This window comes from Bombus pyrosoma, linkage group LG17 (genome assembly GCF_014825855.1).
Source record: "Bombus pyrosoma isolate SC7728 linkage group LG17, ASM1482585v1, whole genome shotgun sequence".
In the NCBI taxonomy this organism is placed as follows: Eukaryota; Metazoa; Arthropoda; class Insecta; order Hymenoptera; family Apidae; genus Bombus; species Bombus pyrosoma.
This window is the reverse complement of record NC_057786.1, coordinates 744,223-767,837: the sequence shown is the minus strand read 5'-3', so window position 1 is coordinate 767,837 and position 23,615 is coordinate 744,223. Positions and strand designations below refer to the sequence as shown.

At 34.4% G+C, this 23,615-nt stretch overlaps 2 protein-coding genes and 1 long non-coding RNA gene across 10 annotated transcripts; 1 reads left to right on the top strand and 2 right to left on the bottom strand.

Annotated features, from left to right (window-relative positions):
- The first annotated feature begins 664 nt into the window (after positions 1-664).
- Positions 665-17,260, top strand: LOC122576830 (nose resistant to fluoxetine protein 6-like). The gene is made up of 12 exons (XM_043747656.1): positions 665-1,305; positions 10,261-10,416; positions 11,065-11,285; positions 14,256-14,464; positions 14,597-14,852; positions 14,946-15,106; positions 15,251-15,419; positions 15,519-15,712; positions 15,806-15,935; positions 16,002-16,194; positions 16,284-16,429; positions 16,494-17,260. The coding sequence occupies exons 1-12, from the start codon at positions 1,044-1,046 to the stop codon at positions 16,638-16,640; spliced, it is 2,244 nt and encodes a 747-aa protein (XP_043603591.1). The 5' UTR covers positions 665-1,043; the 3' UTR covers positions 16,641-17,260.
- On the bottom strand, positions 10,621-14,249 carry LOC122576832. The gene is made up of 3 exons (XR_006319913.1): positions 12,436-14,249; positions 11,193-11,574; positions 10,621-11,096 (listed from the first exon to the last, which is right to left on the bottom strand). It is a non-coding gene; the product is annotated as an uncharacterized LOC122576832 (long non-coding RNA).
- On the bottom strand, positions 16,334-22,174 carry LOC122576831 (serine incorporator 1). 8 transcript variants are annotated; one of them, XR_006319912.1, is made up of 12 exons: positions 21,959-22,172; positions 20,949-21,113; positions 20,653-20,837; positions 20,372-20,581; positions 20,185-20,269; positions 19,916-20,099; positions 19,581-19,781; positions 19,292-19,330; positions 18,542-18,704; positions 18,279-18,453; positions 17,730-17,793; positions 16,334-16,448 (listed from the first exon to the last, which is right to left on the bottom strand). XR_006319912.1 is itself a non-coding variant. In XM_043747658.1 (11 exons), exons 1-10 carry the CDS (start codon positions 21,983-21,985, stop codon positions 18,315-18,317), a joined length of 1,398 nt encoding a protein of 465 aa, XP_043603593.1. In that variant the 5' UTR covers positions 21,986-22,174; the 3' UTR covers positions 16,334-16,448; positions 18,279-18,314. The 8 variants fall into 8 exon arrangements, 7 of the variants coding, with proteins under 7 accessions (XP_043603593.1, XP_043603592.1, XP_043603595.1 ...); XM_043747658.1 differs by lacking the exon at positions 17,730-17,793 and having other exon boundaries at positions 21,959-22,174; XM_043747657.1 differs by lacking the exon at positions 16,334-16,448 and having other exon boundaries at positions 17,408-17,793.
- Positions 22,175-23,615: the final 1,441 nt, after the last annotated feature.

Sequence of the window (23,615 nt, the reverse complement as noted above, 5' to 3'; positions counted from 1 at the left end):
GGAAATTTCACGTTCAAATTCATAACAATACGGGACAAAGTACGTAATAAAACGTGCAGCTATGTAACTGATAAATTGAAATTTATAAACCAGATAATATTGACAGTTCCTATTGCTTATGTGTAACTTAGGTGTAAATTTCTTTCATTAAGTATCATTTTAACCAATATGATAAACATTTAAAAAGAGGAAAGATACGACGGTACAATAATATTTTTAGAACTGGACGTATTTCCATTGCTCGGTTATACAGAGTAACACCAAATTTAGAACGCCTCTCGTCTCAACTTAACTTTTGTTATTTCCATTATTGATGTTAAAACATCGGCTTGCTAAAGTATCAGAAGCCATCTGGTAACGCTATGTTGGTGCTCGCAGTTTCGAGCGCGATATATTAATTATACTAAAAGCTTTGCTAATTTCGAGTAAACAGAGCTAAATGTTGTTTGATTAAAGACAAAAGCAAAGGATGGCTAGAAAATCGCTTTAAAACGTCACATAGCTAAACACAGGCGCGTTGTATTCAAAGGACAAACGACATAAAAAAGAAGAAGATACCTATCCTATAAATTATACAATTATTCCCATCAAATTGATATAGGACTAGCAAGCTCCTTCGAAGACGGTTCAGAGTGGGAGAGGAAGAACGCAGCATTCACCCCTCTTCCATCGCCCCATTCGTGGCCACAAGTAACTCCGTCGTCTCACGATCACTCATAAAGCTCGCCTTCGGACGTCCAAGCAATACAGAAGTCCGTGAAACATTCGGTGGTGCACTTTTGCAAATTCTCTTTCGTTCGCTTCACGTTTATCCCGCGAAACAAAGATTGTTCGCGTGCGAGCATCTGCCACGTTCTAGATCGCCTGTTGGTCCGTCTCGCCGTCTCGTTCCTCTACAGCCTCGAAAATCTATGCCGAACAGGGTCGAGGAAGCCGCGTAAAGTTACAGAGTGATCGTCGACGAGAGACAACCCGCACGAAATCGGATAATTCGGAGAAACTGACATCGATTCGAATCCTGGCCGTTTCGTTTTTCCGTAAAAATGAGAACATTCGCCAGGGCATGGACGATTCTTTTAGTGATGAAGCTGTCGTACGCCGGGAAATCGGTGGACGTGTTGACGTCCAGCAGCCTCAACGCCCTGGAAGACGAGGAGATCCTCCGAGTGCTGTCGCGCAACGAGAGCACATCGGCCAATAATTTCACGCTGGTCGAGCTAATTAACAACTGGAGGAACCACACGACCGAGACAGAGGCCACATGGCGGTCGAAAGAGCTGGATGTCCGCACTAATCCCTTCTACAGTGAGTTCTTTTGCCAAGATAATTAGCAGTCAAATGTCCGTCGTCTCCTACGAAATTGTACAACTCCATGGTCAAGAGGCGCGTACATATCATTATCGCGAGCCGAGATTCGAATCGACTAAACTGGCGCGTATATTTGTTGTATTTGATACTTTTGTCATTTTTGTGTATCACAATTCCAAGACGATAACACGATTTTGTTATGCACGTACGCGGCGGCTACGTACATGTATGACGTAATTGTTAAATTGATAAAGAAAGGTATTGACATTTTGAATTAAAGTCGTCAATATCGAGTTTTACGCTTTACGAGTTTTACCAACTGGCGATTAGTGGCCGCTGATAGGACACGGACAGTTTTGGGCAAGCGCGACTCTTCGGATGGAAGCATCCGACGATCAGGTGTACACGTCCATTAGAGCACGCGTGATTCGTGTAATTTCGCAATCGTCTAACCACGTCATTCGTGAAAATTTCATGCAACGTAACGATTCGAAGAATCATCGATTTCCATTCGTTTAGCTTGCCACTAATGAAATTCTCCTTATTTTTCGACCGACTGTTACAAATTATTTCTAATATAATGTAACACGAAACAACCCAACTATTCGCATTTCGCAGATACGATTCACATGTAATTACGCTAAACGAAGAATTTAATAATTTTTATGAATGGTTTACTTGCGATTAAGAAGATGTTAATTCGACAAAGATAATTATTTTTCTTCCCGATTGTTCAAGAATAATTTATAGGTCAGTTGCCTCAAAGACGATATTTTAAGTGTTAAGAATAATTCGATACCGAAAAACCATTCCTGTTTTACAAAAATCGCCGTCGATTATGCTATTCATGTACCTCTGAAACCCATTCGTTACATCGAAGGTCGATCACGTCAACGATGGCGTATTTTTTGATCGTTGACAATGCGAGGCATAGATATCATTTAGGCCTTCGAAACATGTATAATCCAAACATAAATCTGTACATTTCGTAACTATATTAAAATAATTAATACAAACGGGCGCATTTTGAAACGGAAATTTCTATGGATTAATTTTAATTTAATCATTTTACGAGGCCCCGAATGTAAATTCTCTTCGATTCTTTCTCTTTCGACGTTTCTCGTCAATTTCTATATAATTTTCCTCCTTCGCGCGTTTATATTATATTCGATACGTTTATAATTTAGTTGCATCCGTTCTTTCTCCGTATATATTTGTTTCCGCTTTCGCAGTCCTGAAAAAGACATCGCTCACTTATGTCGATTCACTTAATCCAACGACTGTTCTACTTGGGCTTACTTTTCACATTTTTATAATTACGCTTCTCGGATAAGTTTTTATTCCCATATTTCGTAATATAATTCAATGCTATCTTAAATAGGAGCATATTAGGTTAATATTATAATACGTATTATTATTGCTGTAATTAAAATATCATCATACACTACTGTTGTATAAATTAGCAATTAGCAATTAGCAATGTACAAGTACGTAAAAATATGCAATCGAACCATCTATATCATAGATTCTACAACGACGTTTGAAAAAAAAAGCATAAAAATGCAATCCACTTATTTAAATACTGTGGCAAAAAGAGCTGTTATTTTGTTTGATAGCACGAGCGAAATAAACTCGACCGTTGATCGAACAAATGACAGAAAAAAGCAAAACTACTTTCGATATTTCGAAATGCGCGCTACTAAAGTCCAATTTTCATCCATACACAGTGCCAGTATACCTCTCACGATTTCCCTACCCATTGTACCGCGTGCACGTCCTTACAATGAACCTGAACACGTAAAAAGTGCATCACGTTTAACCTTGTCTTTTCTTTCGGCCACTTTTTGACCCAAATTCATTCCCCTAACGTCCCCTAACATGTGTCTCGAGTTCGAAGAAAAGAGAAAGAAAGAAAGAAAGAAAGGAAAACCTACAAATGCGTGAATACGCGTGAATTCTTCCTGCTTGCCAAAACGAAGAGATCGAGACAGAGAGATTGTCGAGGCCAGGATGCCTTGCCACAAAAATATCTTTGCGAATGAACCGAAGACAATCCTCCTGTTAAACGTAACATCTACAATGTGAGACAGTCAATCAGCCACGCAATCATAGAGCGTGCTACGCACAGTGAAAAAAAAAGGGAAAAACGTAACGTCGGCGATCATCTTAGGGATATCGCGTCGATCCTGGTGCAACGAAGGACTATCAACTGTTGCAAAGGAGTTAAGACGTTGAACGGAGTTCGATAAGCCGACGAATATAAAAATATTCGCTAACGGCCATAGTAATCGCTACGACTTTAAAGAAAATAAATAGTAATAGGAGAAATAGTAACTAGAAATATGAATACAGATGGATCGCTCGCGCTTCTATATTTACAGTCGAAAAATTGCAACTAACAGGAAAATATAGATTACTATCTTATTGGTGAATTACTTTCTATATTTCGCCACATCTAGCATACTAGAATTTCTCGTCTGCTATATACGCTCAATTTCACCACATATTGCACAGCGTATCTACATGTTACTAGGTCCCGAAAAAGAAGGCAAAAACGAAACTTGTCGTTCGGACGCGTAATCGTTGCCAGCCAAGTCCACGCTTGCCTCGTCACGATGGCATAATCGCGAACGTTGTAAAAATGCATACTGCACCTTCGATCCAGTTCGAAGTAGTTAAATTCTGATCGTTCTCATTGTACATTTCCGTATGGTATGACGGGTGAACAGGACAGTAGGGCACAGTGTCGATTAAACGCGAGATAAGAACCTAACGTGTGAATTTATTTCGTTTTAAGACATTAAACGTAACGTTGAAGAGACACGTATTTAACCACTAACCTTTCCTACATTTTATTATACCTTTATTAGCTAAACCACTCATTATCTTTACCCACTTTGCCCGCTTTGACGTGCGTGCATCAGGGGAAAGAACGAGAAATAGGCAGCGAGACAAAACAGGTGCAATGTAATAAGACACTGTAGAGTCCGGTCATTCCTTGCTCCTAATCGCACCTTACATATTTCTATAGTTTGGTTAAAAATCGTCGATCGGTCGTGTTTGGTATCGTTCTGATCGTACGAATTTCAGTAGTTCGACTAAAGCCACCTCGCAACGATATAATAAAAACATGAAAGAGATTATACCTCTTCTTATTAATTTGGTAATTCGGTACCCGGTTGAATGACATCTATGGCGATCATAGATAACATTATGGTTCGGCTTCAGCTAGCAGTTCCAAAACGCAAGTACGCCTCGGTTAAGTAGTCATTCAACTTTTAAGTTATTGCTCGAGTGACCTTGACGTTTCCAGTCGTCTGCGCTCGACAGCGATCGGTCAGAAATGATTTGTCGTAAGAGTAAAATACTCTTAAAAGAGTAACAACGTTTTTTCCACATCGACCAACAATCTTAGAAAGAAGGTTTATGTAGCTTAGTTAACCCGAGCGGTGCATTAACGTGGTTTTAGTTCAGCGTCTCTTACACTGCCTCGCTGTCTCGCTGCCACTCTGTCTCGCTGTCTCGCTGCCACACTGTCTCGCTGTCTCACAGCGAGTGCATCGCTACGATACTTATTTTTCTCTTACCTTATATCACCTTCTTTTTAAGAAAGGAGTATTTTGTCGTTTAATCGACGAATCGAATAAATTAAAGTTAAGCAGTCAGCAATATATGCTAACGAACTTATATTTTCCCCGTGTGATCTTCATCTATTATCCACTTCATTTATTCTTTGTAATCCTCCTTCGGGTTAGATCGCACTTTCAGTTACATTTCTCTTTGATTTAAAAGTAGACCACGAGTCTACTTCTGCGATTACCAGGCTTGACGTCTCTCGCGCCTAACATTTGGAGTCGACGTTTAAACTTGATTTTAGAATGTACCTCTTGATCTTCATTTGTCGTAATTTATCAAAGGAATTTCATCGTGTGTGCCTAAGTTGTATACCTCTAAATGAATTGATACGAATATTCTTGACCTTCGTTCTTCGTATCTGGATATAAATTTCTTGATCTAAAATCGCGAATGAAGTATCCACAAGGTGTTCCACTTCCTCGTTCATTCTTAGATCTATAGACGCGTGTTATTTCGACACTTTACCTTAACAGGTTTAACAGGTCTCCGTCGATATACAGATTCTGCAAGCGACATACTACGAATATCAAGTTTATATTATTTGCAACAAGTGTTTCGGATAGGCTGTTTAAAGATATTCGTAATCCATAAACTTTTCTTTCCACGCAGAAAGAATGTTATAATATTATACACAAGGAAACCTTACATAAAGGAAATCAAAGCTGTATTAAAACACCACGATACAGTAGGTAACTCAATCAATGGATCTCTGGCTAAAGCCAGAGGTTTAACGAGCTTTCGAGGCAGCTGAATCTGGCTACGCTGGAAACACGGTTCCATGTATTTGCACAGAACGATCTCTTAAGTGACTCGACCACCTTAGCTCACCGGTGGAGACCATATCGTGCAAATGCGTCGAAGCAAAAGCTCTTGGATTGGCTTGAACCAAATTTACAACATCCGTAGGTAACAGCAAGGATGGGAGCAGCGTCCAACCGCCAAAGTGAAACAGCGTAAATTCGACTTTAGCCTGTCGGTAGACCTCCGGCTTTAGTTTCGCGAGTCTAGAAAATGTTACGAGCTGAGGACTGTGATTATCGATATCTCTTTGTTGCGTTGTAGAAATCATTTTTAAAATCGCACTTTGAACGATTGTTCCTAGTCACGACGCATTATACGAAATGCACACTTTTGGTACGATTCGTATACAAATTTTAAAATTCGATCAGAACGGCTATTTACGCATATCGATATTGATAAAAAAAAGGAAAGAAAAGAAAAGAAAAAGAACCTTGTTCCTTCGCAAGAAGCGACTCGAATGTAACCATTCTCACGATCTAGAAATTTATGGCGACCTAACGCGTGTACTTGTATACTGATACTTTACATAGGTTAAAGTCTAACATAGATAAAATAAATTTAAACGCGTTTACTGGGTAGCTAATGTACATATTGCGCACTTAGAGATTCCCGGTCAATAAAGCCTCTAGCGAATACTAAAACCACGATGCGAACGAACCGCCTCATTTAATCGTTTCGACCAGTGTATTTGTAACACTGTTCAATATTCAAACGCATCAGCAAGTGCGATAAATACCGAAGAAACACCGAACAGCCAGCTTCTCTCATTGTGCAACTTCGTCGAGTTTGCCAATACACTGCTCGCTGAGCAATCGGAACTACGTTTCAACGACAAATGTATTAGGTGTCACACGAAAGTAATAGCCGCTAACTTTGAGGCAGTAATCGTCAATCCACGACCATTATTTTCGTGTACACCTAATAGATAGAAAACCAACAGTGAATTATCGTACACAGAGACAACGATGCTTTCGTTTGCTTTTTAACGCCAACTTTACCAGTTAAGATCACGAGGTAAACATGTAACTCATACTTTCCGCGTTTCGTAGAGGAATTTGCTCCGATACGACGATGTCCAACATGTAAATCAACTTTGTCTCATCCTTCCAGTTATTTTCGACTCGTGCGTTTCATTAGACCCTTGAATATTTTTAACATACTAGTTACAGTTTCTGCAACATTACGTAATAGTCTTGGTTGTCACGTATTTTTCAAGGCTTACGTATTTTCCAACCACGTTAATGCCTAATGAAATATCGAAAAAGTCGACTTGTCGTGCTTCTTCTCTGCGTATATGTACATTGAGCATGTAATCCGAAGATCCGATTAACAGGCAACGATTAACAACAGGACATTTAATCACGTTTATTCGAATTAATCGATTTACCTGTATAAGATAAAATATGAGATATGATACGATTAACTATGATAAGATTAACACGATTTCTTTCGGAATGAGTTTGTAAGCGGTAGCACGAACTATTTGCTTGCACAAACCTAATGAAACGACACTGATTAAGATCGATCAAAGATAATTGATAGACGCAAGCATATACGGGGTGACCTACAAATAATTTCTTCGCTTGAAAGTTGTATAACATCTTTTTATTATACGTAGTCTTACATCATTCTGGCGGCCTTGAAACAGGACTAGGATTACAATTTTTATAAACTTGGACAACATGGGGTGGCGAATGGGAAAACATTAAAAAAACGCTGCGTTGGAACAATAGAGTTGCTTCGTCGTGTTTCCACTACAAATTCCCCCTAAAAACTGCCTTTAGAAATCCAAAAATTGTTTTTTCTAGGAACACAAAAATTTAGAAATACGCGACAGAATAAGTCAAATTATGCAATGTTTAAATGGTAAAGCGACTTATGGACCATCCTGTGCCTGACGTTTCGAAACTGTCACAGGCAAGGTATCGATATCCGGTTCTATTTGCAGTTCGTCGACCATTGTTGCAACGCCTGGCGTTTCATTGCGACAAAAATGAAGGAAATCGAGTTCATCCTCTGTTGCGATTATATTAAGACTTCGAATGAACATTAACAGACTGTTACGAAAACTGCTGTGACTTTCACTCACGATTTATTTGCATGCAACTAAGTATGTAAATGTATGTAGTAGATTTGCAAAAGAGTGGCCTAATAATTAGCTCACGGGTACAGGTTGATAAGTGTTTCAATCGATGCTAGGTTTGCCAAACGTGTTTCGGGGCGTCACGTTGCGGCTACGGTACAGCTACAAAAACGTAAAAAAATACGCGGTATGTAAAACCTCTCGAGTTCACAAATAATATGACACGACGAAATATCCAGATAATCGATAAAACTACCTGTTCTCGCCTGTTCTACGATTTTTTTTTTTTTTACTCTTATTATACACGCGTGGACGACAGCAAAACGAGTTTCTCGCAATTTCGCTGTATTATCCGTAGGGGCAACTGGTTCAACCGATCGAGATAACTGAAATTAGAATAATCGAGAACAAGCTCGAAAGAATTTAATGCATTCGCAGAGTTATCAGCTTTCGATGAAGATTAATCTTGCACGTGGCATCTGCAACGAACGTCAGGGGACTCCTGAGGACCATGGTGGATGAAATGGGAACTTTTGTTCTAATATCGTCGTGCCGTGATGTATTGGGGTGAAATTTCACTCATCGTAACATGTACGCGATTTTCTTCGACGAAAGTTTTTACGGTTAAGGGTTAAATTAGTTCGATAGGCGTCGCGCTGACGTTAAATGCTTAAACGATCATATTATTCTGTATTCCAACAATCGTACATATGTATGGCGCGCGTTATGTTCCAACAATTACATACGTGATTTCACATTCATTACTGCAGCTGCTTTCATTTACATCGCATCAAGATTCAAATCAATGTCGAAATCGCTTCATATCAAGCACGATTTAATATTCAAGGTGACAAAAAATTTATTAGTATCGGGTCACTAACTTCTTTATTCCCAATTATGCCTTTCGCATCGCATATGAGGCTATTTATAATAAAACGAATGACACAATCAAGAAAGAAATAATCTTACTAGTAGACGCAAGTCGAAAAGAGGATAAATCTGTTTCCTACTTTAGACTTTAGGTCGTATACACCTTTAGAGACTGTTGGCGATCGCTCTTATCAGTCTCCGGTCTAAGAAACTAACAAGGAAGTAAGTAAGAGAGTAAATGAACGACGATGACCATCGAGCCCAAGAAAGATAACTTTAATTGGCAGTTTACCATGACGAAATACTAATTCCTCCTGGCGACCAATCTGAACTGCCCCTCGTCGGGTTACTACGCGCTCGCGGGGTTGTTCGCGACCCTCTCAGAAGCTGTTCACGGAGCTCCTCGATCTCGCGGAGGAAGAGATCCTCTAGATCCTTCGGCGGATCTCGAGGTCCTAATCCTCTAGGCATCTTTCGTTCAACCTCGATACGCGAAAACACCTACGAACACTGTCCAAAGAAAGACAGAACCTTCAACTTACATCTAGCGACCAGACAACATCTACCAAACATGGGCTATACGAATGGCGAAAATATAGAGCCCAAAGATGAGCGTCAAAGACTGTTTTTACCTCAAAGGAATCTAGTTCTACCACGAAATCTAACTTGAGAACAGCAAGGTGGCATTGCCGCAGGCAATGACTCAGGCAATGACCTTATGTCGATGTGACATAAGGCCGAAATAATAAAAAAAAGGATAAGGAACGAAATCTGGCAATCCCGAAAGAAAACAAAGTAACTGACCATTGGTCGACGGAATATGCAAATGACGACGGTTTGTCCAAAATACAAGACGTATATCATCGAAACAGTTTTATGTTCATGAACCGTATCTTTTTCTTCTTTCTTCTTTTTTTATATATTCCTGGACGAAACTATTCGAGCTACCATATAAACGGTGCTTTGACCTTCTCTGAAGTCCTAGAACGTCTTCCGTGATAGCCTAGCGTGGGCACTCTATAGCCATTGATCAAGTTCGTAGAAAAAATCACGTTTGTAGAAACAGTATCCGAACGTGAGCGTCAGCATAACAATGACAAAAGCTCCATCGGCTGGTACTGGCATTTATTTTCGCGTTGTAATCTCCGTTTGCACGCCAAACACGTACTTACATGCGTGTTACTTCATCGCGATACCAGCTGTATCCTCGAGACCACTGAACGAAGTGAAAGTCTTTCTTGAATCAACCTTGTCTCGATCTTGATTTCGCGTGTCGAAGAATCGTGATAGACCTCTTGATCGAACTTGGACTTGCTCTCTTTCTCGTGTTTTCAAGTTAACCAATTTTTTTTTTTTTATTAATTTACACATTGGCTGTCCGGATAGTTATCGGCCATCCACGTTCCACTAAATTTTCTAGCATCGTTAAGATGAGATAAATTTGGACATGACATTGTCGGCAAAAATAACGCGATTCGTTTAAAGTATATATCGAATGATCTAACTAAAAATCAAATCCTTAAGACACGTACTAATCACAGATATTCGCGTTTCTTGTTTAGACGATTTTCCCGAAGAAATTGATCGAGAGGCAAGGAGATTGTTACAAGTTCTTCCAGCTTTCGACCCCAGCGTCGGACGAGTAAGTGGAGAATGCAAAAGGCACGCTGACATTTTTCATCGGGAGCTTGCCAAATTCACTTTGTGGGCTCTCAAAAGTAAGTATAATCGCGCTACAAAATTACATTAATAATGATAATAATTTCGCCTATCGGGAATATCCATTTTATTCCGAAGAATCTCTACCGTGGCAGACTTTCTCAACGAAAGATATTGCAATTATTTTTCAAACAGTACTTTCGCATGTACTTTACTGCCACACCCTGAATAATTTAAATATCTATTAAACACGAGTAAGCGTATCTTCTTTGCAGCTTTATTACTTCGTTACATCATTCCCGGGGGAACCACATTATTCATGAGACGATTGAATTTCGATAAATCTTCTCGTACACGTCCCACAATCTCAATTTTAAAAATATTCAAAAACTCTTCTTATCATCGAACATCGACGATGCCTCTACATTACGTTTTACGGCATTTTTATTAAAGTTTCCAAATATGCTTCCAAGTCACGCGAAGACCATAGGAAAATTTCTCGGTTTTGGAAGAAGCCATTAAAAATTACATACTATACGCTTTTGTCCGGAGCTGTAAGGTTCAGCTGATTATTAAATGTTCCTCGTCGGTCATAAGGCGACATCGGAATGAAGAGAAATAAAGAAGAGAACAACAAAACTATGTATTCGTCGTGGTTTCTTCCTTGTGATCGCCATTTCCAATAATTCTCTTATTACTCTTTAAAGTGTACGATGCAACGGCGAAAATACCGTCTGGCCTGTTAAACGGAAATATAAATCAGTTTGGCGACTTTGACGAGTGCGTTGGAATCGAAGGAAGCGACGGAATTCAAGGGCAATATTGCTTGGCGTACCTTCAGCTGACCGTCGACGAGTCTCGTCTAGATCTGAAGCATCTTCATCGGTTGGTGCATTCCCATTATGCTTTCAGAAGCAACATCACCGATGTAAGTACTTACGTGTACGTGCCGTCTCTTCGAAACCGCAGAAGCAATGTTTTTTCACGTTGATGTTAACGCTTCAATTGAATATCGTGGCTTTTACATTCAAGGATAAAAATGTTAGAGGAAATCGGTTTAATTATCGTTTAAGAATGACTGATTTATAGTTCCCATTAACATATTTCATGTAGCATCTGCGATCTGCGAAATTTGTTTCTTCAACCGGCGATGAAAATTCTTGCATATTTTGTTCCTTTTGCGATTCTCTGTTGCGCTTCAAAGGGGATTGTCATAGCTGAAAATATATTAAATTTGTTTCTTTGTATTATTATTATATTATTTTGTTTCGTATGAAAGCATGTAATATGCCACTCAACTTTGTCCAAACTAAAGTTTGTTAAATTAAATATTGAAAATTTCTGGTTATTATCATCACGGATAACGTTATCAATAAGGTATCATTGTCACAATCAGTCGGTCGTAAAACGCTCTACATGAATGACTGCGAGATTAGTCATGACTATGAGAATTATATTGAGGAGCTAATAAACGCGAACAAACGACAGACAAACGCTCGATAAATCTTCCAAATAAAATTCATGCTACGAAACAATCGTACAAATTATACCATCTACGTTACATTTTTCATTTCACAATTCATTTCATTCGTCGATTCCTTGTAATTCACGTTACATGTGCAAAGTTGCAGAAGAATCTTTGAAGAAGAGACCTCGAGAAGAGTGACGAGTCCGTAAATTTTCCCGATTAAATTTAGACTCGAATTATCAAGAAGAAATCTGGCGTCTGAGAATTTGCACCGTGAAAATACCCATAGAATGTTAACGCGTTATTACGGACGAATGCATAATCGATTCAGCAGACTGTGCATAGATATCTGCGTAAATCGAGACGCGACAGGAGGTATCTGTCAAAGAATAAGACAAAAGGAATTTATTTGATCCGTAGCTGCGGCGAAAACAGCAATGTATTATGAATATTAAGCGAGACACCTGCCACCTCGAAGCGTGCAGACAATCGCTAATAGGAAATCGTGTGCCTGCGATTGAAAACTGGGCATAGAAGGAAACAATGAATACGTATCAAAACTAAGATTCTCAAGGAAGCAATATTTTTTAAATTTCAAAATGTTGCTTACCTTTTTACGTATACTACGCCACTTTATATACATATTTATATGTCCCTTGTGTCGTTTACCGTCAACGATAGAAACTTTGTAACAACTGCTCCACCTCTGCCTCCTAATTTATTGTCCCGATATATTCATTCTTCTTATAAGAAAGAGGCTCCTCTTTTTAACAGCGGTTCTTCCTTGAAACAAACAGAAAAAAAAACACGGAGAGAAAGAGGAAACAAAGTGGTTGTGATAAGCAAAAATATACAAAAATATACGTAAAAGCAATGAGAAAGGTTCATGTCAGCACATGTTCTGTCTCCGTTCGTGAGACACAATCGAGACAAACGCGATACAAAAATAAAAATACGAGTTTGCATAAACAGTTTGCGACCTACTGATCTTGCGTGTTCCTAATCGCTGAATACTTTACCAATATGAAACTACGTCGCAATAACATCGAAACAGATAAAGGACAGGAAAAATATTCCCAATTATAACATCCAACTTTTTTCCAAAATACGGCATTTGCGGTGGATAGCCTGACACGCTGTAGCAACGGAGCAAAATTCCTTTTTCCCGATCCATTAATCGCTTAACGACGATATCTGTGTATTAACAGAATTTCAATTTCCCGTTAGATTTCGTTTCATTGCGTATTTTTGTTTTACAACGTTCGGAGCTTTGCCAATATCGCTACAAACGGATTCCAATTTTTCTCCTGGTCTCTTTCTCTCTTCTTTTTTTACGCCAACAGCACACGGTCACCCGTTTCGAGTTAACCGTGTCCAACGCAGTTTGACTTCGGTGTTCTTATGGGAACCGGTAGTTCCTGCATGGCTGAGGCCGTTGGCGAATAAAACGAATATATGAAACGTATTTACAACTTACAATCTTGTCTGAAATCATTAAAACCAATATAGCTAAATATATCTTTTCTTCCTCTGCATTCGCACCTTCTTCGTTGCTAATCTCAGTCCTCCTGCAGCTAATTTCGCCTTTGAATCCTTCATACCTTCTATCAATTTCATACGGTTCCTGCACAATTCCGTGCAGGTTTACTTTCACGCAACTTGAATAGACCATCCTTGCAGAGTTTCTCAGGTTTTTCGGTGAAAAACATTTCAACATGATTTTTTATGAAACGTATCTCGGTTACTAGCAAATACAAAATTATGTTCTATTCTGAAGAATAATTTTCTCGTGCGATTTTTAACGTTTAAACGACGACGAGACGTATTAATTTATAAATTACGTTAATGTGTATTTAAATAATTGTACCAAAAATGTTTTCAAATGAAATATTTCCGTGTCTATATAAAACTATTAGTCAAACAGTTCCGATCATGATACAATTCGTAAAGATATTATGTCAGAATTTCATAATAGACCACGTCTACTTTCATTGCGACAACTTCTACAAGTTTAACAATCAATACAATACTTTTAGATAACGTAACGTAATTCGAGAAAGTGTTTCGTGTCGTTGATTGTAACACGTTTCGCATTGGAATTACACCGTGTATTTCAGAATGTGACGAAAATACCAAAGTACGGTATTTTGACTGTTATGTACTCTGATATTTTTATACAAAGTTTTCATTAAATCTCTAACAACATTTAACTGTTTTTCTCTGTATGAAATCATTTTATATATGCATTTTTATTACATATAATAATTTCTATTTCTATTACACTTTTAGTTGATAATATTTTGCCAAGAGATATTAATCCCAATCTTTCACTTTTATTCCTGCTTCTGTTCTTAGAAACTCGTTAAAATTCTCAAAAGCTATAGGAGATAATATTATGCTCTAGTTAATAATTTATTTTTCTGGTTTTAGCCTGGCCATCGAGTACCCCGATTTAATATAGTAAATTGGGCAGTCTGTACTCCAGCATCGTGTAGTTTCAAAGATGTCGAGACATCTATTCGCGAGATCCTTGCTAGATACACCTCACAAACTGGTGTAAAAGTTACGGTGAAGGTGAACAAAGAAATGTGTCAAGTAAAAACGAAAGAACCTGTACCAAACGAAACTATATTTGTTAGGTAAAAATATCTAAAAAAAAAAAAAAAAACTATTTATTATAAATAACTAGAGGTTGTGGAAAATAATGTTCATAATACACAGTATCTTGAATCTTGAATAGAGAATAAAATGGTAACTGATATCTTTTTCAGCTTACTCTTCATGGCTATATCTGTCTTAACAATTGTAGCAGCTCTTTATGATCATTACAAAATACCGGCAAGCGAATTACTTCTATCGTTTTCTTTGAAACGTAACTTTAAGAAGCTTATATCGTTAGAACGAAGGCAAAATGACATAGCTACACTTCATGGTGTACGAGCTATAAATGCTCTAATGCTGCTTTTAGCTCATAAAAGCATGGCTCTATTTTTTAATCCTTACGCAAACAGAACGGAAATGAGCGAAGTATGATCGCGCTATCTATGGAGATTATTTTATAATAAACATTGATACTATTTCTAATTCTAACGAGGCAATCCATAATTTAATATTTTTCAGTATCTTGGTAAACCATGGACGGTCATAGGAAGAGCTGCCAGCCTTTACACAGACCCATTTATAATGCTTTCTGGTCTTTTGACATCATATTCTTTTATTGGGAAACTAAAAAAGACTGGCAATTTGGACATAAAAGATGAATACATATCTCGTCTAATCAGGTGATACAGATGATTTATATTATCTTTTATATATTGTAATTTCAAACGCATTAAAATATGAATAGAGATCAAAATAAATTAATCACATCCAATAGATTAAATTTCAGCATCTATTACTAATTGGATACTAATCTTTATTCTTAGAATAGTACCACCTTTAGCAACCTTGATATTGTTATGCACATATGTAATACCTTATATTGGCTCTGGACCACAATGGAATTTGGTAATAACTGAGCATGCAAATATTTGCAAGAGAACATGGTGGAGAAACTTTCTATTTATTCATAATTACTTTGGATTCGAATCTATGGTATAAGTCTCACATTAAATTTTGTAAAATTATATAATAGGACAAGATATACTAACAGATTAAGTATTTCTAGTTACAAAGCACTTTTTTCAATTTTAGTGTCTTACTCATACTCATCATCTAGGCATAGACACGCAACTATTCATTCTTTCACCTTTAATGGTGCTTCTCCTTTATAAAAGGCCAAAGATTGGGACTATTGTTCTTACTATGTGTGCTTTATTTTCAACAGCGCTTCGATATTTTGTAACATATTACAGAGAATTAAGCAATTATGTCTTCTTTGGTACCTCGTAAGTTAATGAATTTAGAAATTTCAACTGTATTGAATATCTGTACTCTTTATATCTATACTTCTTCTTCCTAATCTATTTATATGTTTACAGGATAAAACAACTATTCGATACTGCAGATTTTTCATATACTCTGCCATCGCATAGACTAACAGTTTACACAATAGGAATTTTTATGGGCTATCTGTTAAGATATTTGCCAAGAGATTACAAGATGAATAAAGTAAGTAGCATAATATATAATCTACAGATATTAATGTAACATTAATTATTTCCATATCTTTTTTAGATAGTTCTTTACACAGGTTGGATCTTATGCACATTCATGTGCTGTTGTGCATTCTTTGGACCTGCACGTATGGGATCCATAAATTATATATATAACCCAATAGATGCTGCAATGTATAATGCATTTGCTCCCATTGGCTGGTGTAGCATATTTGCATGGGCAACCGTGACGTACCATACTGGGAATACAAGTGGTAAAAACCATCCTATGAAATATAGATAATAGATATTCGTACAGTTATGCAATTACAAATAGATATAAATGTAATAACTGAAATTATAGATTGGTTCAGTAGACTTTTAGCGTGGAAGGGATTTCTGATTACTACAAGGCTCAGTTATGCAATATATTTAACACAGTTTCCAATATACTTTTACAATGTTGGAAGAACTCGAAGTGCTGGACATTTTGCATTCTTCAGCATGCAAGTAAGTTGTAAATGTAAACCTACGCATAAATATAGTTATTAATAATATATTTACTTTTTTACAGTTTGACCTAAATGAATTTTTATGGATTTTTATTTTATCAATAGCTCTCACTTTACTAGTTGATACGCCATTTCAAAATATTAAAAACTATTTAATGAAAAAATCTTCGTTGCCAGAAACAACGATAAAATCGTTGAAACAACAGTAATTCTTTCACCAAATAATTGCAATTTAATCAAAACTACTGTAAATAGTGCCTATGATCTTTATTTCATTTTTAGTAAGATGAAATCCTATAGCTTGCCTCGTATACAATGTATATGATAGCTAAGAACAATCATAATTTATATAAATATTCTTATATTTGATTTATATAAGTACTTGTAAATAATATGTATTTTTGTAATTTTAATAGTACAGTTTTTAAATCTTTGTAAATGTTAAATATTATGTTACGCGGACTAATGTCTAACTGGTTATTTTAGTGCAGTGTTATTTATTTAAGAGCGTTTTTTTTTCTTTTATTGTACTTACTCCATTACAAAAGAATATTTAAGAACATTCATAACAACAGAAAATTTAATATACAAACTACATTTGTATATATATGTATAGTTTTTATATTTTAAATTTATAGATTAATACTTTGAATAAACTGCACATTGGTGAAAATTATAAATGACGTTATAAAGTTTTATTAATATTTATTGCAATGATTCTTCAGTTAATAATGCTATATCTGTTTTAGTAATAATTGGATTAAGTTTTACGTATCACCTAATAAAACGTAATTATTAAGGGGTAATAAAATTGTTTATTATTGAATTTGACTTGTTTATTATTTTAATCAGAATAAAGAGTATCATTAAAAAAGAATATATTTTTGTATACAATTATTATCACATTAAAGTTATTAAATGTAAAATGCGATAGTAAATTTGTAAATATATATACATAGATATATAGAACTTGAATATATTTTAATATTATATTGCTAATTTAAACAATTTTAATTAGAATTTAATTTTTATACAAGAACAAATGATTCCACTTTGAACATTTAAAATAGATACAAGAAACAATTCATATTTTCATTATACGAAACTGACTGTAAACCCATTGTTGTTCAAAACATATAGACTCCCGCAATAAAAATCTGCATTCATTTAAAAAAAAGCTTATAAACTACTTCTACTAAATCTACTATTTAATATGTACGAATGTACTATATTAATGATATTAAAGCAAATTAACTTAAAAATTTATCAAACAGAATAATATATCAAATGATACTTACAATGTTATCACCCTACAGATGGAAATTTTACAACAAAGTCTATATTATAGAGGCATTGCAAAAACTGAAATTAAAAAGAAATTACTAAATTAAAGAAAACAATATATATAGAAAAATTAGCAAAAGTAATCAGTGTCAAATATAAAAGATATCTAAAAGCATAAATTTCTAGCTTTTATAATAAATTATTCTTACCTCCATACAAACATATATTGTGTATAATAAAAATAAAAAATAAAATTGTGTAATAGAATATGTGTAACCATTTATTAATGTATACGTTTTTATGTTAATCATTAATTATTGATCATACTACCATCATTAATGGCACGACTGTTATACTTTGAGTTAAATATTGTAATTAAATAATCTAAATAAGATTTTGAAAGATATGCCATAAGACTCTATGTAGTTTAATTAAATAAGTAATCTTTTCATAAATCTTATATAAATATAACATGTCTATGAAAGCTCACAAATAATGATAAAGTTTATAGATTAAGAATGATTTAATATATTAATCATTTTATATTATATAAATTTATATACCTGCTAATTACCACTCTTGATGTAAAGATAATGTATTTAAGAGAAATCCCGATTTTTTAATACTGCTGGAGCTATCAATGACCAAATATACAGTGTTAAGCACATCCAGGAAGATATAATTTTCACCCACATTGAAGCAGTATTAGAGTTCAAGGTATCCAAATTGGAATTTGGTCTATAAAATAAAAATAATATATATATATATGTACAGAATAATAAGATTATGTATATGATTTTATTTGAAATAAATAAAAAATACTTACTGATACCAATTAGTAAGTGTCATCATAACGTATAAAGTGGCCAGAGCAAACATGAGATGGAAGAAACTCCAGTTGTAAGCTACAGCATCTTCTTCATTATCCCAAACTTTAGCTTCATTTCCAGTTTCTGAATCAGGATTGCGACCTTCTACCGGAGTATAATCTAATTACAATTAGGGAAAAGAGGAATAAAAGAGAAGAAAATATCTACAGTGCAGTTATCGATGTATGAAATATTCCTGTTAGGATTAATAACAATGCAAGGCTCGCAAGTAATACTACATACATGCACATTATAATAAATTTGTTTTAAGCTATGTGCACATAAAAAGGAAAATATTAAGCCAAGCAACATTAAAGATATATTTTTATGTAGCATCAAAATTATATTTTTGATTAATAACTTAAAATGTTTGTGTTAAAAATATGACAGCTATTTGTCAAAAAATTGAATATAAAAATGTAAAAACGAAAATATGCAAAATAGTGAAAGAAGGCACACGCTACTACTAAACGAATACTATATAAATAACGATTATATTCTATACTTCAAAATTTGATTTTTCTAAAAAATAAATGTTACGTAATTTATCTGTACTAAAACTTGAGAATTAATTAAATTTGTGCAAATGCATAAAAATATATTATATGCAATATTATGTGATGCTACATTTTTTTTAAATAAAACAAAACAGGAAGGATAGAAACACTGAATTTGAATTCTATTTTAATTTAATAGTGTGTGCCTACCTTCATTGTTGATAAGACTTTGGTCTCCTGCATTCTTGACTGTATAAAGAAAGTACAATTTGTTAAAGACACTTTAACAAGTTATTAGTGTATGTTTAAATACATAGTCTTACTTACTATACATGCATAAAACAATGTTTTTCTTAAAATTAATTATCAATAATGGTATATGAAATCTATGAGTTCGTGTATATTTACTAGAGAATAAGACTTATGTTTAATTATTATTTAGCTTAAATGAAAAGAAACATATACCAATTCTATGTGAAGTACAACTACATTTACATACCAGCTCCATTATCCTGGACCAAAATGTTTTCAGACATTGTAATCTTTGATGATTTAGATGCAGTACGCAAAGAACTATAGAGTACGCAGCTAAACCAAATAATTAATCCAATAATGCTTTCCTTATCAAAGGCAACACGATTTTTTGCATCAGCATCATTGCCAGAAATTAATCCTAAAAATCCAGGATTGCACTCACGATCTGTAAATAACACAAAGACAGTGTCATACATAAATATATATGAATAAATGTTCACTATGTATATATATGAAATAATTTTCACTAATATATAAAGAAATATTAATATATTACATTCATATGTTCAGAATATATACCTGGGCTGTTTGAAATTCCACTCCAAGTTAGATAAACAACATACAGGGATACAATAGATGATTGAAGAAGACCAGATCGTGGATTATGTTCTTGCACAGTTGATAGAGTTGATACAATACTAGCAATTACACATAAAATCAGGTTGAAAGATATGAAAAATTTGTTCAAATCACAACTATCTGCCTATAGGAGAGAACAAAAGTAAACAGAGATGAACTTAAAAGCTAAATATTAATAAAAATTATAATTATTTCATATGAAAACTTACATGTGTAAAGTATATAAACAATAGAACAATTCCAGTAATAGAAACAGCATAATTAAATAATGTTGCTCCCAAAAGTGCAGCATACCTGTATATTTAATTATATAAATTTATATTAACAATAGAAATTTACTTGTTTTATAATAATTACAAAATAGGCAAATTGTAATAATATAACAACTAAACATACCATCCTTTTGATTCAGTATCTTCATAATTCCCTACCCAATTATCTGCCCATGTATGGGCAAAATCAACAATCAGAATTAATTGTATAATAATAAAAAGAAGGCCTCCTATCATACCAAAATACATCCATGTTGTCCCAAAAGATTTTTCAGGTATAAAGAAAGCACCAATTATTCCACCAATTATTAGAAGATATTTAATGGCCCAGAATCTAAAAATAGAATCCACATATTAAATTAATTGTCCATAATGTACATTGTACATTAATTTGTTTTATCATACCCATTTTGTATAGGAGCCCGAGGATCTTTAGAACTTCTTACTCTTATCATCATAATTGACATTAGGAAGAAATAAAGGGCTATAATAAAACATATTCTATAGACTGCTAAATATCCAACAGCAGATTCACAATCAACGGTGAATTTTGATGGTATGTAATTTGAACTATTGGTACAAAATGGAACCTACACACATAACATATACAGACAATGTATATTCTTGTATTTATTATATATATATATAGATATTATATATATATTTGATTTAAGATACATTTTAATATTTTGAAACATTACCTTTTTAAGTGCATCCTGTAAACCAGGAGCCAATGTAATACAAGCAGCAATTGTTCCCAGCATTAATAATAATGCATACATAATACGAGTACTTGTACTGTTGCGACATGTTGGACATTGGGAGCAACAGAAGCTGCAAGCTGTGCTTCCACAAAGGCAAGCAAGCTATATAACAAGATGTTCAAATCAATATGAATTATACAAAAGTATTTATATGTCCTTATTCTATTTAGGTTATATTTCTTTTATTTGTGCTAAAACAATTGATGCGTTACAAATAGTAAGGACAAACTCAACATTTTGTGAAAAATTTTGTTATTTTATCAACTTGATCTATGGTAAATAATATATATATACATATATATATATATATTTCTGACTACATTTGACAAGATACCTTTTTGTTTTTATATAAAACAAGGTTTTGTTGGAAATAGAGAACATTTTTGGCCATTCACAGCTCTAATAATAGAAGTAAACTCCATAATCCTCACTGTGCCTTGCTGGTTGAGTTTGCGCTTATGAAAAAAATTTATAACACTGTTCTCTCAAAATAAACTTTTGTTGAGTTCACCCCTACTATCTGTAATTCCTCAATTGCATTTATGTAGTATTAAGGTATTATCTTGTACAACAATTTATAAATTTCTTTTTAAATCAAGTAATTTTTATATCTTATTTCGTAAAAGTTGTTTTGATTTTATTTCATTATTATGACTTTATTTAAAGAGAATTAATATTTACAGATTCTTTTTAAAAATTGGAAAAAAAATCAATACGATGTACAGTAGAATGACATAATCAAGATCATAATTGAGTTTCGATGATTCATGGAATTTTCCTCGTATAATTTTAACTAGCTGAAGGAAAACATTATTTTCGTAAGACAAAATAGCCGACAGAATTATCAGACTAAATTGAGTGAGATATAAACAACTAGTGATTTAAATCATACAGACGCGTTCGGGAAAAAGAAGATACAAATGTTATTTACAAGTTAATCTTTTTACCTGTGCCGTAGAGCAAATAAGACCCATTATGTCCGTTCAATTTATTGAACGGTATGTAAACGCGTATAATTTATCACGATATTAAATATGACGCTATAAACCACGAACTGCAGGAGAAGACAAAGAACACTGTAGCTCAGTGCAACAAAATTTTCACAATAACAATGGCGTCTTGACAGGTGACCGCGGCTAACTTCTCGCCATCAGCTGACTAAAACGTCATATCCCTTCACCATAAACATAATACATACGTAGATTCATTCCTTAACAGAGCTTTCTATTGAAACGATACTTTACTAAAAAAAAAAAAAAACAACTACGAGATAGAAATCTATGCTTATACAGAAATCGTTGAAACTACTTGATAAGTGCACTAACTATTCATAATATAATCGCGATCGCAGCCAATCAGCTCATAATATCATTTATAATACAATTTATAATTCTATCATGTATAATGATACAATTAGCAATTGTATATGAAATAATACTAAGTGCCCAGGTCTCACCACGTGGAGGTTGCTGCGAGTGGAGACCCACCCTATCCACGATCCCATCCACCCTCCTTTTACGCAAAAACTTACTAATTTTGAATAAAAAAATTACAGCAAATTCTCCTTTTCGTGTGCGTTTGCGAAACGTTCGATCCTTCGATCGTTGCGCAAAAGATACACCAAAAGGAACTTTAAGGAAACCGACGCGAAAAGCTAAACGGATTCTAACAGCTGAAATGAAAAGACAAATTAAATCTTAAATTAAATTATAATTCTTTATGAAACGGTATTAGACGGTATTAAAGAGATGTAAAATATTTGACGCTTAAAAGTATTTTAAAAAAAAAGTAAAATGCGCATCATAAAGAATTATATTAATTATCTACATTACTACATTATCTACATTACATAACTACAAGCATCGAAAGCATTGAAACTACTGAAAGCATTAAAAGCAGCTTAAAATTGCCCTACCTACGAATACTAAAAAACTCTCTATACTCCACCTAATCCAAAGTTCGTATACGAACTACCATACTTCTAATTACCATATATCTAAATATAATAAAGGGACAGGGACGGGGAGGAGGGTATTTTATAAAATGATTTCTCTTCAATGTTGTGCATCGTGAATCTTCCTTATATGTATCTGTAGATACTTCGTATCTTCCCTGCAAAAATTTCTGAAACAAACGAATTTAAATTAGCTTAAACAAAATAAAACGTTCCTTTATAGGCCCTATCTATCAGAGTTCTGAATGGGTCCTTTATAGATCCTAATTATCACTAGTCTAGAGAGATCTCTTTAAACCCTACTTATGAGAAATCTGAAAGTTTCTCTATTAACCCTATCTATCAGAATTCTGAAGGTCTTTCTACAAGTCCTGACTAGAAAAATTTGAAAATCTATCTATGGGATTTGATATAAGAAAGATCTATATACATAAAAATCCAAATATCATAAAAGGAAGGAATGGGAAATTGTATAGGACATTATACAGGGTATTGTATAGGGCAAACGTGGGATGTAAGTGTCCTTCCGTCGATCTTACAATAGATCCTGAAACAAACTTAAAGCATACAAAAATTAGTACAATTCTATAAATATGTATAATTAGGTACCAATAGAAAGGACTCAAATATTATTTCTTCATATATGTTTC

What these genes read in the sequence shown, in the direction of transcription:
- LOC122576830 (XM_043747656.1), top strand. Translation starts at nt 1,044, where the DNA reads ATGAGAACATTCGCCAGGGCATGGACGATTCTTTTAGTGATGAAGCTG. An exon ending in TACATATCTCGTCTAATCAG is followed by an intron (nt 15,107 to 15,250) that starts GTGATACAGATG and finishes CTTTATTCTTAG; the next exon opens with AATAGTACCACCTTTAGCAA. An exon ending in TTGCATTCTTCAGCATGCAA is followed by an intron (nt 16,430 to 16,493) that starts GTAAGTTGTAAA and finishes ACTTTTTTACAG; the next exon opens with TTTGACCTAAATGAATTTTT.
- LOC122576831 (XM_043747658.1), bottom strand. Translation starts at nt 21,985, where the DNA reads ATGGGTCTTATTTGCTCTACGGCACAG. An exon ending in TACAGGATGCACTTAAAAAG is followed by an intron (nt 20,838 to 20,948) that starts GTAATGTTTCAA and finishes TTATGTGTGTAG; the next exon opens with GTTCCATTTTGTACCAATAG. An exon ending in GATACTGAATCAAAAGGATG is followed by an intron (nt 20,270 to 20,371) that starts GTATGTTTAGTT and finishes TTAAATATACAG; the next exon opens with GTATGCTGCACTTTTGGGAG.